This window comes from Cryptomeria japonica, chromosome 4 (genome assembly GCF_030272615.1).
Source record: "Cryptomeria japonica chromosome 4, Sugi_1.0, whole genome shotgun sequence".
Classification (NCBI taxonomy): domain Eukaryota; kingdom Viridiplantae; phylum Streptophyta; class Pinopsida; order Cupressales; family Cupressaceae; genus Cryptomeria; species Cryptomeria japonica.
This window is the reverse complement of record NC_081408.1, coordinates 258,272,066-258,286,688: the sequence shown is the minus strand read 5'-3', so window position 1 is coordinate 258,286,688 and position 14,623 is coordinate 258,272,066. Positions and strand designations below refer to the sequence as shown.

The following is a 14,623-nucleotide window of genomic DNA, read 5'->3' as shown; positions in this document are numbered from 1 at the left end:
TGATTCCAGACTTAACCATTTGTTCATAATTTTCAACTAGCTTTTTTACGAACACGTCTTCTAAATTCGAAAACTATTTCACTGACTTGACACATCTTCTGAACCTGAAATCATCTGAAACATCCAAAAAAGCAAAAAGCAACTTTCTATTTTTAGAGAAAAAAGCGCCAAAAAACAGGTTCCCAGATTGGCCCCAAAATGCCAAAAACAAAACTTTCTAAATTTAGAAAAACAAAAAAGCAAATTTCCTAAAAAAGCAATTTGTCAGAATTGACCACGAGAAATTGCGATTTTACTCCTTCGACCCTTCCAAGCATATTTGTAGCATCAAAACATTTTTTCGACCATTCCTTCACTTTTTTTACTCTGATGACTCCTCCAAATTTCACAAAACTTGACTCATTTGCAAAGGCGAGAGATCAAAGACAAAACCCTAACCTAAAAAAGAAAAAATGGGGGGGGAGCGGAGGGTCCTATTGTGACCTAATTCACACATCATCCCATCGCAGATGGGGACCCCTTGTTTTTTTGTTTTTTTAGGTTTTGCCTTAGCTTTGCATTTTTGTAAATCCTCATTTTGAGAGTTTTAAGTTAGAGTTTTTTTTGAGAGTTCATCCAAAGTCAAAATGAGAAATCTTGCTCAGAATTGCATTTGAGTGTTGATTAGTTCAAAAGGTCCGAAGGACGAGGATCACAATTGCTTTGGGTCATTTCTCACAACTTGCTATTTTTAAAATTTTCTGCTTTTTTGAAAGTGGCATATGGGTTTTGTTCCTCAAGTCATTTTATTACTACCCATTTTGTCAGAATTTGAAAATCTTGCCTCTAGATATAAAAAGCAAGGCTTAAAAAAAATTTCTTTTTTCTAAGATTAGGGTTTTGTTCTTTAGGTAGTCAAAAGTTCTAAGGAAGATCCAATAACAGCTAGAGAAACTAAAGATTGGATAGAAAGTACAAGAGAAGCAATCAAGTTTATAGAAGGAATCTCATCAACATATGATCAAACTTCTTTGTTTTCCAGGATTGAGATCATGGCAGAAATGTGGGCAGACTTCCAAGATGTCCAGGATAGAATCGTTCCATGCCTTACAGAGATGAAAGGAATCTCACCCCAAGAGTTGGTTAATCAGAAGATAATTGAAGCAAGGGCTGCCTATGATTTCAACAGTTGGCACTGGACACTGGTTGCACAAAATGAGGTCTTGGAAAAGGTGAAAGATGATGCTGATAGAATAGAAGGACAGATAAAGGCAATTCAAGACAAGATCTTCCTTGTAGTTACAGAAATGATTGGGAAGGAGACCATCCGGAAGAGCGATATGCAGTTGGAGAATTTAAAGGTCAGAGCTTAGAACATCTTCTTTGCCATCACAGGACCAATCTTGAGAATAATTTGGCCAAGGAATCAAACCTCACATCCATCAAAGATGCCTTTCACAAACACGAATTAGACTAGGAGATCACCTTTGTTCAATGTGCAGACAACTTAGAAGGGTTAGAGTTCAGGATCAACATTTTACCACATGTCACCATGGAGGAAGTGGACCAAATTGTGTCCAAATTCATTGAATATCAGAAGAAAGGGATGCAATCCTAAAAAAAAGCATCTTTTGCCACTTGCCTCATTTGAAGAGGATCTTGGGTTTTATTTTGGAAACTTTATCTAGGGTTAGGTTGTCTAGATCTCAGTCGTTGATCTTAGATTGACCTTGGCCGTTTATTTTGCTTTCAAAAACTCTATATAAACTCGCTCTCTCGTTTCATTTCAGTGTGGAGAGATTTATGAAATTGTTGCGCAAAGCTATTTGAATAATAAAATAATTCATTATCAATATTGTTTTGATATCTTTGTATTGCTAAATGGTTGCATATTCCCTTCAACACTTAGATTAAATTTGCTTTCAGTAATTTGCTTTGAAGTTAGATGAATGATAGATTTGATAGTTTAAATTGGTGAAATTTTGCTCATACTTTTGTTGGATGGATGATTTTCATTCGATGCGTAAAGTTAGCCTGAGCTCTTAAATGTGGATGCTTAACTTGTACTTTGAGTAATATTTTTCAATTGTTGGTATTTTCATGAGTATGAAAATCTTAAGCACAACCTTGGAAGCTTGCACCCGCCCGAGTGTGGCGAAACAAAGCGTCGTTACCAATTTCACCCAGTCTTTACCATGTCTTGAGTTCATAGGAATAGCTTAGCAGTAATTAGAATTCCTAACCCTCATCCTTTTATCCCTTTTTGCAGTCCTAGATCCAAAAAAATCCAAAAAAAAAAAATGAAACATAGAGCATAAATTGTTAAATCTGCCTAAGTTCAACCTATGAATGACACCAGTTAATAAGCGTAAGTCCCCCTTGAGATTTTCAGCATACACAACCCGACAAGCTATCCCACAAAAGTCGCTTGTTCGCACATATAGACCTTGGAGTTGCCTTGTGGTTTTTCTCACAATCTTGGCACAAGCAGTGATTTTGTTCAGGAGAGGATAGAGTATCCTTGTGATATTTTATATTTTGTTCAGGAGAGGATAAAGTATCCTTGTGATATTTTATTCTAAGTGTTCGGTAGATGATAAAACGTCCACCAACAGGTCCCCATTTGCAATGGGGCGATGTGTGAAAACGTAACAACAATACTCTAGACTCTAAAGTAATAAACTTAGGTCTGAAAAGTTGTAATGATTTACAGTCATATAGGAAGAAAGTTAAAATGTAAACAAGCTGGGGACTGTTTCTTTTTAGCAATAGAAAACAGAGTAATCGGTTATAAAATGCATGCTACAATGCAAGAGCATTCTTTCAAATTCACTACCAATGAATTCTGAAAGATTTTCCACTTGGTAGCAATTATGAAATTGTTGATGCCCTAGATAGGAAGTGATTACAGCTTTTGTTATTTATCTCAGTCATTTACAGCACTTCTCTGAAAATTTATGGCAACTATACTCAAGAATCCTAGCCTCTTAAGTAACAAATTTATGTCTGAAAAGTTGCAAGAGTTGCAAAGGAAGAAAGTTAAGAAGAAACTGGGGCCTTTTCCCTTTTAGAAAGAGAACACAAAGACATTTATTATAAAATGCATGCTACAATGCAAGAACATTCTTCAAAATCCACAACTAATGAATTCTGAAAGATTGTACTCTGAATCCCAGATCCAATATTCTATAAGAAAGTAATTAAAAAGCAGATATTGTAATTTCTAGAACATATTTTTTTATATCTATATTGAAAAGTAAATTCCACTACCAAATTTGTCATTGAGATTACTTTTTCAGAGTTGTCTGCCCATCAATGAGCTACTTACTTTGTCATATACAGGAATGAAATAATATCCATTTGGTGCACACTGTGTCCACTCCTTCACCAGGCCATCCACTGTATGAAGCTCGACCTGCAAAAATACTTGTAGCATCAGTTGCCTATAAACCAGTTTCAAGAAGTGGCAACCTAATTTATGAAACCACAGCTAGAGAAACTATTTTTAAATGTGAAGTGATATCTCTCGCACCAATCATACCAGCAAAAACCATACTCCCCTGTATTTGTAAAATGATGATGGACAAGTAAATACCCATAAGCATAATGTGCTACAGTATAAATACATTGGCCCTGGTTGCAGTAGCCAGATTACAAACTACACAATTCCAATATATCAAATACTTAAGTGGACCGGTTTGTACACTCTTGTCTAATGTGGTGCATGGGATCAACAAACAAATAACTACAACAGAGCACTGTTAAAAATTGAGACAATAACATTGAACATAACTGACCTTCAGAAAGTACTAAGTAATAAAGAGACACATCCCTTTACCCCTATGACACATTTCATTTATGGGAGACAAGTTCAACTGTGACTTCATCTCTCTGGACATCTCTGAATTTCTCCTGGATACAATCAGAGTCATTTAAGAGACATCTCCACGGAAAACCTGCAGGTACAGTTCCCTTTTCTCATCAGGCCGTCAAACATCATGGGTCCCATCCATAACCTCTAAAAGCTTATGAAAATCAAAATCAAACCCCACTCATTTCATCTGAGAAGCAATAGTTGAGAAGATATTGCCTTGAAGAAAGTGCAAGATTATGGGACAGATTTTCAAGGTTCTTGAAAAGGTACAGGTGTTTAGCAGCCTTACACATGTATAAACTTCTCTTTTCTCTGTACAAGTGCTACATCAAATGTACTCATCTGAAACCCAAGTACATACCCAGGTTGACAAGCTCAGCAGACCAAATGTGCTACGGTGGAAAAATAATATATGAATGGCAGAGGCCAAGAACTATATCAGAGTGCAGATGGCCCACGAAAGAAGAATAGCAGAACAAGTTTGACTCTTCAAAGAGAACCATAAAAAAGTTTTATTATGCAAAAACTCTGTACAGAATCTGAGAGGTAAGATATATTGAATGCCTAAGCTATCATCATATCTACTACTAAGATAGCTTTATCACTTACTTGATTAGTCCTTAACTTCTCATTTAAAAGAATGGTAATATACAGTACTATATATGAGAAGGATGAAAGAGCAGTTGGGCAATTGCAAGAGTGCCTGCAACTTTGATGAAAGCTATCCCAAAATGCAATTGCAGCTGTCTATGGGAGAAAGAGTAGTTAGATAGATGCCACTAATGTGTATGACAAGAGTAACAGAGGAGTTAGGTTGTGGCATTACCGCCACATGTTCTGCAGGTGATAATGAAGCTGAGGGAGCCAGAAAAGCCAAATGTTTGTGCTGACAGATTTATGCACTCCTGGGTGTACCATTACCTCTTAAAAAGTTAAATCACTTGCCCCTCCTTCAGAAGCAATGGACCCCGTTGCATGCAACTTACAATTCAGACTACCATTGTTCTTTGGAGGGATTGACCTGCTTTCATGATCTGGAAGAGAGGAATCTCTTGTTGGTTTGTCTATGTAGCCCGGGTGTCAATGATTGATCAGTCTCTGCTAGTGCAACAATATCAGGATTGAGCTCAGTCAGCTATAGAGGCTATATGGTATCAGGAGAGCCCAACAGATATGAGTAGTAGCAAGAGTTCTGTACTGAAACAAGGTGCAGAACAAGGTAGGCAAAAAGATTAAGCTCAAAGGCATGATCTCCTACTTGCTTCATGATGGTGCAAGGCCCATACCAAAATGAACCAAGATTGAGTTAAGCTCCTATCAGTCATTCCTTTTGTAGAAGTAACTAGACCAGATCACCAACCTGGAAGGCATGTTGCATGCAGTGTTTGTCATGGCATTGCATGTACTTGGCATTTATGTTCTGATGGATAGTTGACACCTTCTGCTACATATGCTGAATGTGCTCAATGAATTTGGTACCTTTGTCAACTTACTTTTGAGTTGAAGAAGTAGAATTGTGGCGTGGGATAAGCTACATTGATAGGTACCAGTGGTTGGAAACCCAAGCAAACCTGATAAGAATTGTAAGAGTTGTGAGGAGATATATTTTAACTGCTCCAAATGAAAAGCAGGTTTTCATCTCACGAGTTGCTTTCTGTAGTTGTGCATCCGAAGAAGGTGCACTATCATTCCTATCAGTATTAACTACTGTTTCTCCAACTTTGTGTCCATCTATGACCAAAGTGCCTTCCAAAAATGGCTCAGGATAATAGTGTCTCAATCATAGACGATGGTATAGTTGACAGGTGTTTTATGACCACACCGACACAGAATAAAGAACCAAGGTATTTTATCCTCTCTTGTGCAAAATCCCGTGTATGCTAAGATTGCAAAAGATCATACAAGTGACTCCAAGGTTCTTTGTCAGGTCTTGGCGTGTGGATAAGCTCAATGGTCATTGTGATATGCTGGTAACACAAAGGGACTTACGTTTAGATCGTTCTTCACTTCTACGATGTTGGTTGGAACTTCTTCATCGGATATTGCAATCTCATGATGCTTCTTATTCGAACAAACACAACCAAAAGACCTAAAATTAAAGGGTAAAGGGTTAGAAGGATCTAAATCTACTCCTGAGGACAGCGATATCAATGGATAGTGCTCTAATGGACAAATTCCAAATAAACTAAGTTCTGCTTCGCCCAAATCAACTACAACTCCACAAGAACTGGTGCACTCTTCCAAGGGTTATGCAAAGAATTTTCATATCATAACGAACAATGCACATTCAATGATTGAAGTTAAACATCCATATAAAAGGCTCTAGCTAACTTTACACTGCAACTTATAATCAATAAGATGCAAAAAGTATGAGCCATGGAAATTCATCAAACAATTACATTCTCCAATGAAATCAAAGCACTTTATCTAAAAATTGAGAAACTGGAAGAACATCATGTAACAAGTTGAAATAAACATGAATCCACCATATCTTCAATGAAATCAAATTTTATTTCTCCAAGTCTTACAACTATGTCTTCCCCTTCTCCTACTCTACTTCTATTCTACGAAGCTCTCTACTTGAACTAATGAGCTATCTATCTAATGAATTACAAATGAGGACACAGGGCCTTTTATAGAGATCCTCCCGCAAATGAACAGCCAAGATTGATTTGAAATCAAGGGCCAAGATTACACCATGCAAACCTAAATTACGATTTGACCAAAAATGACCTATGTGGCACCAAGTGGTGGACCTATCAATTAATAAGGCATCACGCCCATCATGAATTTAATGGCCCATCACTCCAAATGAAGCACCCACTATGCATTAAATAGCCCAACACTCCATTATGCATTTAATAGCTCATTGCCCAAAATAGGGTGCCCACTATCCCTTTCCTTGGTGGCCAATGCAATGAATCTAGTCACGACGGTTGGAAGACATTTGATTGGCTGGAGAGGGTGACAAGGCATCACCTCAACATGCTAGATGCCATGTGGACCCGATAACTCATCACGAAGAATATTCCATTTTGACTAATTGTGATGGAGTGTATTCCACAATTGCATCATTCTTGAAGTCTTCAATACTTGAACTATATCTCAAGAACTTTGAATGTCTTCCTTGAATGTCTGGAATTGGAATTCTTCCTCCTTGCTCTTTCCTGACTAAGAAATTCAAGATAGTTGTAAATTCTTCTCATCTGTACTTGCTTGAATCTTGAGGTCTTTCAACTAGCATTCTCTGGAACTAGAATTCCTCCTCCATGAACTTCATAAGACTAGATTTCTTCTTGAACTTGGATATCATGATTGGATCTGCTAGTGTAGGTTTTTTTATATTTATTTTTCCTACACATTATTAAGCATACTTACATTAATAAGGGACAAGGTTTATATGAGGACACGTGGCATAATCCTACATTTATATGTGTCATTCACGCCCACATTTGGGTGGTTGAATGTCACACCCTCTTTTGGACTCATTTGCCACCTCCCCATAACCATTTGTTTGTCCCTACCTGAGTTGGTTTGCCACATGTTTGGCATTTTCCAAGTAGGTACAACTCCCACCTAATTTGGTTATTTGGAGGTTATTATTCCTCTTGGAATTATGTGCCCACATTTTGCTATATAATCAGCACTCACCTCTCCCTTATGAGCTAATTCAGAGCTAACTCAGATGAGTTCATATCAGCTCAATCAGTACAAGGGAGTTCTGATCCATCTTGTATCTTTTGGAGTGTGATAATATCATTATTGCATCATATTTCAGCATTTCATCCTCTCCATTGCTGATCATGGTTTTGCAAGTGATCCTGGGAGATTGAGTCCATCAGTGACTCTAACATGGTAAAAGATTTTATTGTAAAAAAAGTTTGTTTTTTGATAAACTTTTGAAAAGAAAAATTGTAGAAGTTTATTTATTTAATATAAACTTTTGTAAAAAATTAAAAAAAAAATCCATATCTAAATGTATTTATGGTCTTTAGACCCAATCTACTCAGTCTCTTCAATGCAAAGCTCAAAAACCATAGTGTAAAAGATATCAATGTACAGTTGGTCCTTTGTTTGGCACAATTTTGAAAATTTGATGCATTATTCCTTGTAGATTACTACTGATTAGTAGGTTTCTTTAAAGGTTTTAACAAAACCATTTCAAGTGCCTAGATATTGTGATGTAAAGTCCTTCTCATAGGATTCAATGAACTGCGAACAAAGGAGATTAAATTAGTTATCTAGAACATCTGCATTTATTTTTCCTCCAAAAAATAGAGATGTCCAAAATGACTTGTATCTTGTACAGTGTGGAGCCATTGAAGGTTCTATGAAGGAAGAGCACTTAGAGAGATGTTGAAAGTGCTCAACAGAAAAGGTAAAGTGACAAGTGAAGCTTGCTCTATCGCATGCATATTACTATTGCAAATCTTTTTATTGGTGTCATAATGCATCTTCTAGCATTCTTTGGAGCATGTTTGTAGTTGGTAGCTCTAGAGATCTATTTACCATCTTGGATTGCTAAAGAGGAAATTATAAGAAGAGTCACAAATTTCAAGCCCCAACTTCTCGTAGATCTACCTATGGATATACAAAGTTACAAACTATGACACAATGAAAAAGTAGACCTCAATACAACTAGCAAAATCATTAAATATGTATGACCAAGAACCATATCAAAGTGAATAGGGAAAGATGAATAACAAAACAAGTTACACACTTCAACGATAATTGTAATGCAAAGTTTTAGTATGCAAAAGTTTTGTAAATGATCCATAAGGTCAGATATATTAAATGCCTAAACTAGCCTCCTATCTACCACTAAACTAGCTCAATCAATAACTTTGTCAACTCTTTAACTTCTTACAAAAAATTGTACTATACAACATTAAACGAGGAGAGTGAAGGAGCAATTGGGTAGTTACAAGACTACCTACAACTCTAACAAATGTTGGTTTCATTAGTGAGATTCCTATATGTTGTCGTTATCTAGAAGTATACAATATTATCTACACAGGACAAAGTATGACACGTCGACACCACCGGGTTCGTGCGACAAGAATTGGACAGAGTTTTAACTATCACATTAACACTATGTTGTGTAGGTGTGTTAGTGTTTTAATTTGTCATTTTTAGGACAACTCAAACTGGAACAGTATCCGAGGAAATCTTCTCTTCAAATTTCCTACGGAAAGCTCCTTGATCTAATCTACTCCCAAAATTTAAAACAAATAAACTAGATTGTTACTTATACACATTGTACAATTGATCATCTAGGATTTTGTACGAAAGTAAAATGCTTGAAAGCAATCTAGAACTATCTTTTTTAGCTTGGAGGTATGAGCACAAGACTAAAAGCACTTATCTCACAAGAAATTTTCTATTGTGCAATTGCATAACAATATGAATTGGAAAGAAAAGATCATTCAATGGTTAGAACATGACCCAGAGGCATCCTAGCTCACAAGCAATCCTACATCACCCAAAAAAAAAAAATTATGTTCAAGTTTTTCAATTTTGGTGTAATTTGGAGCTTCAAGAGTATATTTTGGAGTGTTGAAAGATAAAATATTAGTTTTATCAAGACTTGGCTTCCATCTCAAAAATCAGATGCAAACAGATTGTTTAATGTGATTCTAAAAGTGCCCTAAAATGGAGGGAAAAGAACATGATTTTTGAGAGAATAATTAAAAACTCCTCATTTTTCAAAGGAGCATGACTTGATTCTTGTTCTTATTCATTTTGCAAAATAATCCATACAAAAAAGGCATTGTATATGGTGGAGCAAGCTTTTAAAAGCATTTAATGAGGAATTCAAAAACATATAGAGGAATTTAGAAGACAATTGGAGGGAAATGAAAGGGCAGATTTGGGTGCCACCTTGTGATGCCTCAGAAAAGTTCTAATATCTATAAATGCAGCCTTCAATGGTATTAAGAAGCAGCAATCAACAGAAGAAAGGTTGGAGAAGGAACTTGCAAGTTGCCCGAGAGAATTGTATAAGGAAGAGTATAGGAAATCAGCTTGCAAAAAGGAGAGGAAAAGAAGAAAAGAGTTTTACAGATGTGTTGTAGGTGTTCAAGGCAGCGTGAGAGATGTGAGATGAAGGAGAAAATCAGATTCCAAAATATGAGTGAAGCCAAGAAGGTGTGACGACATGAGAACTTGAAGACTTGTAGGCAAGATGTGTGTAGAAAAGTTTGTAAAATTTCTGACATGTTTATTATTCAAATCCTTCATAGATGTTATAGTTCTTGAGGAATTTTATTATATTTATTATGAATGTATATATAAAGGTTGAAATAAATATTTGTTTCAAATTTTATTTCCATATTGTGGATTGGATGACATGTTAAGGCAGCAAGATTGGACAGTTTGATAAGGCCCTGCAATCTTGACTACATCAAATCAGAGACCAATGTATTAGTATTGACCATAGTTGCACAGAGACTTGTCTCCGACCCCCCAGGGCACGTCTCACAGACCGAGACACATCCCAGCACCGAAGACCTTGCCTAAGACGTCTCCATTGTAGGATGTTAATTTTAGAACCAGAAAGATAAAACTTAGAAATCTGAAACAAGAATTCTCACAAGAACACAAAACACAAAATCTTATCTTGGGAAAACCCTCCACCTGAGGGTGAAAAACCCAGCCACACCAAAATTGAACTTTATTATCAACTCAAATCTGATACACTGCTTTCACGCTTAACAAGCAATGATTGTTATCACTTTGACAATCAACAGTATGATAAATAAAACTTCTGAAAAATGGCTTCTACCATTCATACAGCATATACACCTTTTACCATATGTAGATATTACACACCAATCAAACACATGAAGATTATATTAGAAAAACTCGAACAGGCCAAGGTAGCTGCAGAGATATCCTTCTTCGAACACAACACGGATGATGACAGATACGAAAGAAATAGATTGTCTTCCTTTTAGAATTTTTCATGACCCGCAAATCAAACAGCTAGCGAAATATATCAAATTCGCAAGGCTCCAAGAATCTCTTTACAGTGGAGACAAAAGACCAAGAGGCACCAAACAGCTCATCGACAGTTACAAAAAAATATGCCGTTCCTTACTCCACCGACAGGAACTGAAGGTGAGACATGACTGCATCACACCGGATGAAATCAATAACAATGGTAGTCGTGCCAGCATGGACAAGGAACAAATCGGAGATGAAGGTCGATGACAGCAAGCATAGGAATACAAAACATAAACAGCTTTCATTGGAGCAAATAAGAAATCCATAGAAACAACCACACAGTCCAAAATGAATGAACAGAAGATACGAACTGAGGGAGAAATGACAGCAAGAAGAATTACATCCAACGCAGGTAGAAAATGAAGTCTCCTGAAGCTACTTGCATTAACACGGGAGACTTTCAACCGCTGTCTCCTGAAGAATCCTGTAATCTCCCACGCAAAAGGTGTCGACTCCCACACAAATAAAACAAAAATCCCTAAAAAATTAAAAGTTAAATGGACCAAGAAGCTGGAAAATAAACACACCATAGAAGGGAAAACAAGTGCCAACGAAAGGTAGGAGTCAATGGGAGCTAACAAGACCACAAGTATTTGCCATTTGGCTATTTGCAGTTCAATGTGAAACTCAAAAGATATTCATATTTTCTATATTCTTGTTGTTGTTCTTTTAATTCCTTTATGTAGACTTTGCGGTGCACACAATGGGGGAGAATTCTATTAAATCCTTGAGAATTGGGAATCTTTGTTCATTCTTGTGAGTACGTCGATATTCATAATCTCATAAATATAATCTATATTCACATTCTCATATATATAATCTATATTCACATTCTCATACATATAATCACATAGAATAGCAAAAGGATTAGCAGTGTTGAAAGATTCAACTTGTTGGTTTGGGCCATTTTACAAATATACACATCTTTTCAAATTTTCTATAAATTATTAAATTGTATTAAAAAAAGGGCGTCTCCTAATACCACTGTCTCCTATTTTGAAAAATACTCATACTGGTAGCGATACTAATCTCCAGAGTCTCCAAGTACCCTCGTCTCAATGCAACGTTGGTATTAACAATAGAATTGATACGAAACACGCTACAAGATCCAAGGCAACAATCCTCAAAAGCATGAGAAGATACTAATTAGAGATAGAGTTAAGTGTTAAGCAAAGTTGAACACTAACCTTCTTATTGAATTTTTGAATCTCTAACACAATAAACCACTTCAAAGATAAAAGAAAAGTTCTGCACTTATTAATATGCTCTATGAAAGAAGCTTTTAGGGAAGAAAATAATGTTTTAAAGTTACTTTAAAGCAACCCTGACCCCTACCTTCTGTAAGAGAGGCAATAAAAGCAATTCAAGGCCTGAAATAGGTTTTCCTCTTCTTTAAAACCAGCATTTTCCTTAAAAACCTGTGCCAAAGAATGGACATGATTTGATGCTTTTTAATTTATAATACTCATGCCAAGCACTGAAACTATCTCTTGGCAACGTAATCCATAGTCAAAAAGCCAAACCCAACACCTAAACATACCAAGCGGCAGCTACGGATGAGTCAGTGCAACCTTTAAAAAAGGTAGTTTTACGGAAAGATTTTACAAAGTTCTTGTAAAAGTGCAGATTTTTGACAGCCTATATATGTGATCCAGATTATAATTTTCTAACCGATATCAATTTGTAGTGGTGCCTTTGTATGTCAAAGAATTTTAGTAGTGCCTTTTTGGTTTTATAAATTTGCAACACAGAAGAGATACAATCATCATGGACTTACCTTATTTAACTATTAAGTCCCTTTTCTTTTAAACCGTGTACATGTCTGATGTGTACATCAACAGTACATGTCAATCTACTTTCACTGAAAACCGTTTACCATTTGTCGTTGCTTAGAACTATAAAGGGATGGACCATAGTTTCAAAACTCGTGAGTCGGTCCTACTTGCAGACCCAAATTTGACTCGGACTCAATGAAAACATGGCAAAACTCAGCAAATAGAAATATACTTAAATACTTTAAAAGTTTTTCCACATCTAATACAGTGATCACAGGTCTTCGGGGTAAGCTAGGGATTGACTCCAATGCAGCAATAGTACCACCCCTCTTTGCAAGCCCTGAAACTGAAACTAGCACAGGCACAAAACAAAAAATAACAAGATCTATGTTGTTGACTGTTGACAGACATATGTTTCAAATATTCTGGCCCATCTAAAACCAAAACATAAAACCTACTGCAATCCAGGTTAGAATTTTAGGTTTTCATTATCCAGACGTATGCAACTCATAAACAGCAAAAATTTCATCGTCTCCAGAAGGTCTTGGTTTGTCTGCACTTGTGTGCAAAGAGCTTGAAGAGCGATATCCTGATACATTTAGTTTTTGCCCATGAATTTTTTATTTTGAAATGGTCAAGCTGGGAACTCAAATTCACGCTTGCACTTAATAGTCGTTCAAGTTAGAGCTTGGTTGCCAGAGTTCTTCAACAGGGTATATGCTCTGCTCGACCATAGACCATCCAGATGAACCACGGATTGCTCCAAATCCGATTAGGAATCGCTCAAGTCCTGTGAACGATAAAATCTCAACAGTCTCATCTTTGTACCCTGCATGACGATGATTTACCCTAACTATTGAATATTGGCTCAAAAACATACTTGTATTCATTGGCAACCGAAATCCAAGCCCAGCTGCTAGAGTTCTTCAACAGAGAATACGAATTGCTGGACTACACAGCAATCCAGGAGTACTCGGATCTCGGATCACACCTTTTTCAAAGAATGAATCACCCCATGGGAATGATAAAATCCCAACACTCTAAACTTTGCATACCTGGCAAGAAGCGATTTGTTCTACCTTACAGAACGTTTGCTCGAATAGGATTTGTTCTAACTTGCATACTAATGTTATAAATATGAATCTAAGTTGATCAAAAATTAAACCTCCTTGTGCTAGAAACAGCAGTCGTATTATTTCAACATTAATAGTCCATATCCATTTGTTTCTCATGTGCTATCATTAAAAAAATAGGTATAAGGAAATGAAGGAAAAAAATCGCTACTTACAGTTATGTGAGAATAGTCAAGCTTCGGATCAGTTGGTTTTCTCAGCTTGATCAAAGCTGGACTTGCCTGCATTACGATTAAAAGACATTGAAGGATTGAATTGTAATTGGAAAAAGGAACATAAACAAAAGAATTAGATCTAGAAAGCGTACAATGTAACATATAAGATGTAATATACCTCTACGAAACCTCCGCAGCCGTTGATGCCATCTGCAGCAGCGCCGACTGCGAGGAAGATGAGCGACAGCAAAAGCACCTGCACTTCCATTCCACAGGCCTTCGTAAAACCCTTTCTAAGCTCTCAACACCCAGCTCCAGTCTATCTAAAATGTTCCGGTTTCGGGTTCAGTAATGCCACTTTAAAAAATTCAAGAGGAACGGGAGCTTCATTCGCCCATTGATTTGGTGAAGAAATTGAAAGGTTACAATAAATATGTAGGGAAAGGGTCGAAAAGCCGGCCATCCTAATGTTGTACACTTTTCAATTAATTTTTTTTTTTTAAAGAGTTTAACGCTATTATTTCAGATTTTTTATGAAGATTTATTATGTATATAGAAGTTAAAAGTGGTTATTTAGAAGTGATATATTTATAAGCATATCAATAAGTTGTGTTAAAATTATCAAAATAAATTGTACAGTTTATTTAATAAATATTTTTCTAATAAATGTTTTGACTAATAATTATGCACAAATATCCCAAT

At 36.3% G+C, this 14,623-nt stretch overlaps 1 protein-coding gene across 2 annotated transcripts in view; it reads right to left on the bottom strand.

Annotated features, from left to right (window-relative positions):
• Nucleotides 1-14,338, bottom strand: part of LOC131065560 (uncharacterized) — a 151,264-nt gene extending 136,926 nt beyond the window's left edge. For both annotated transcript variants that reach the window (XM_058000108.2, XM_058000109.2), the window contains exons 1-3: nucleotides 14,100-14,338; nucleotides 13,922-13,987; nucleotides 3,308-3,394 (exon numbers count right to left, since the gene is read on the bottom strand). In XM_058000108.2, coding sequence (XP_057856091.2) covers nucleotides 3,308-3,394; nucleotides 13,922-13,987; nucleotides 14,100-14,189 — 243 coding nt within the window. In that variant the 5' untranslated portion in view covers nucleotides 14,190-14,338. The remainder of the gene's footprint in view (nucleotides 1-3,307; nucleotides 3,395-13,921; nucleotides 13,988-14,099) is intronic.
• Nucleotides 14,339-14,623: the final 285 nt, after the last annotated feature.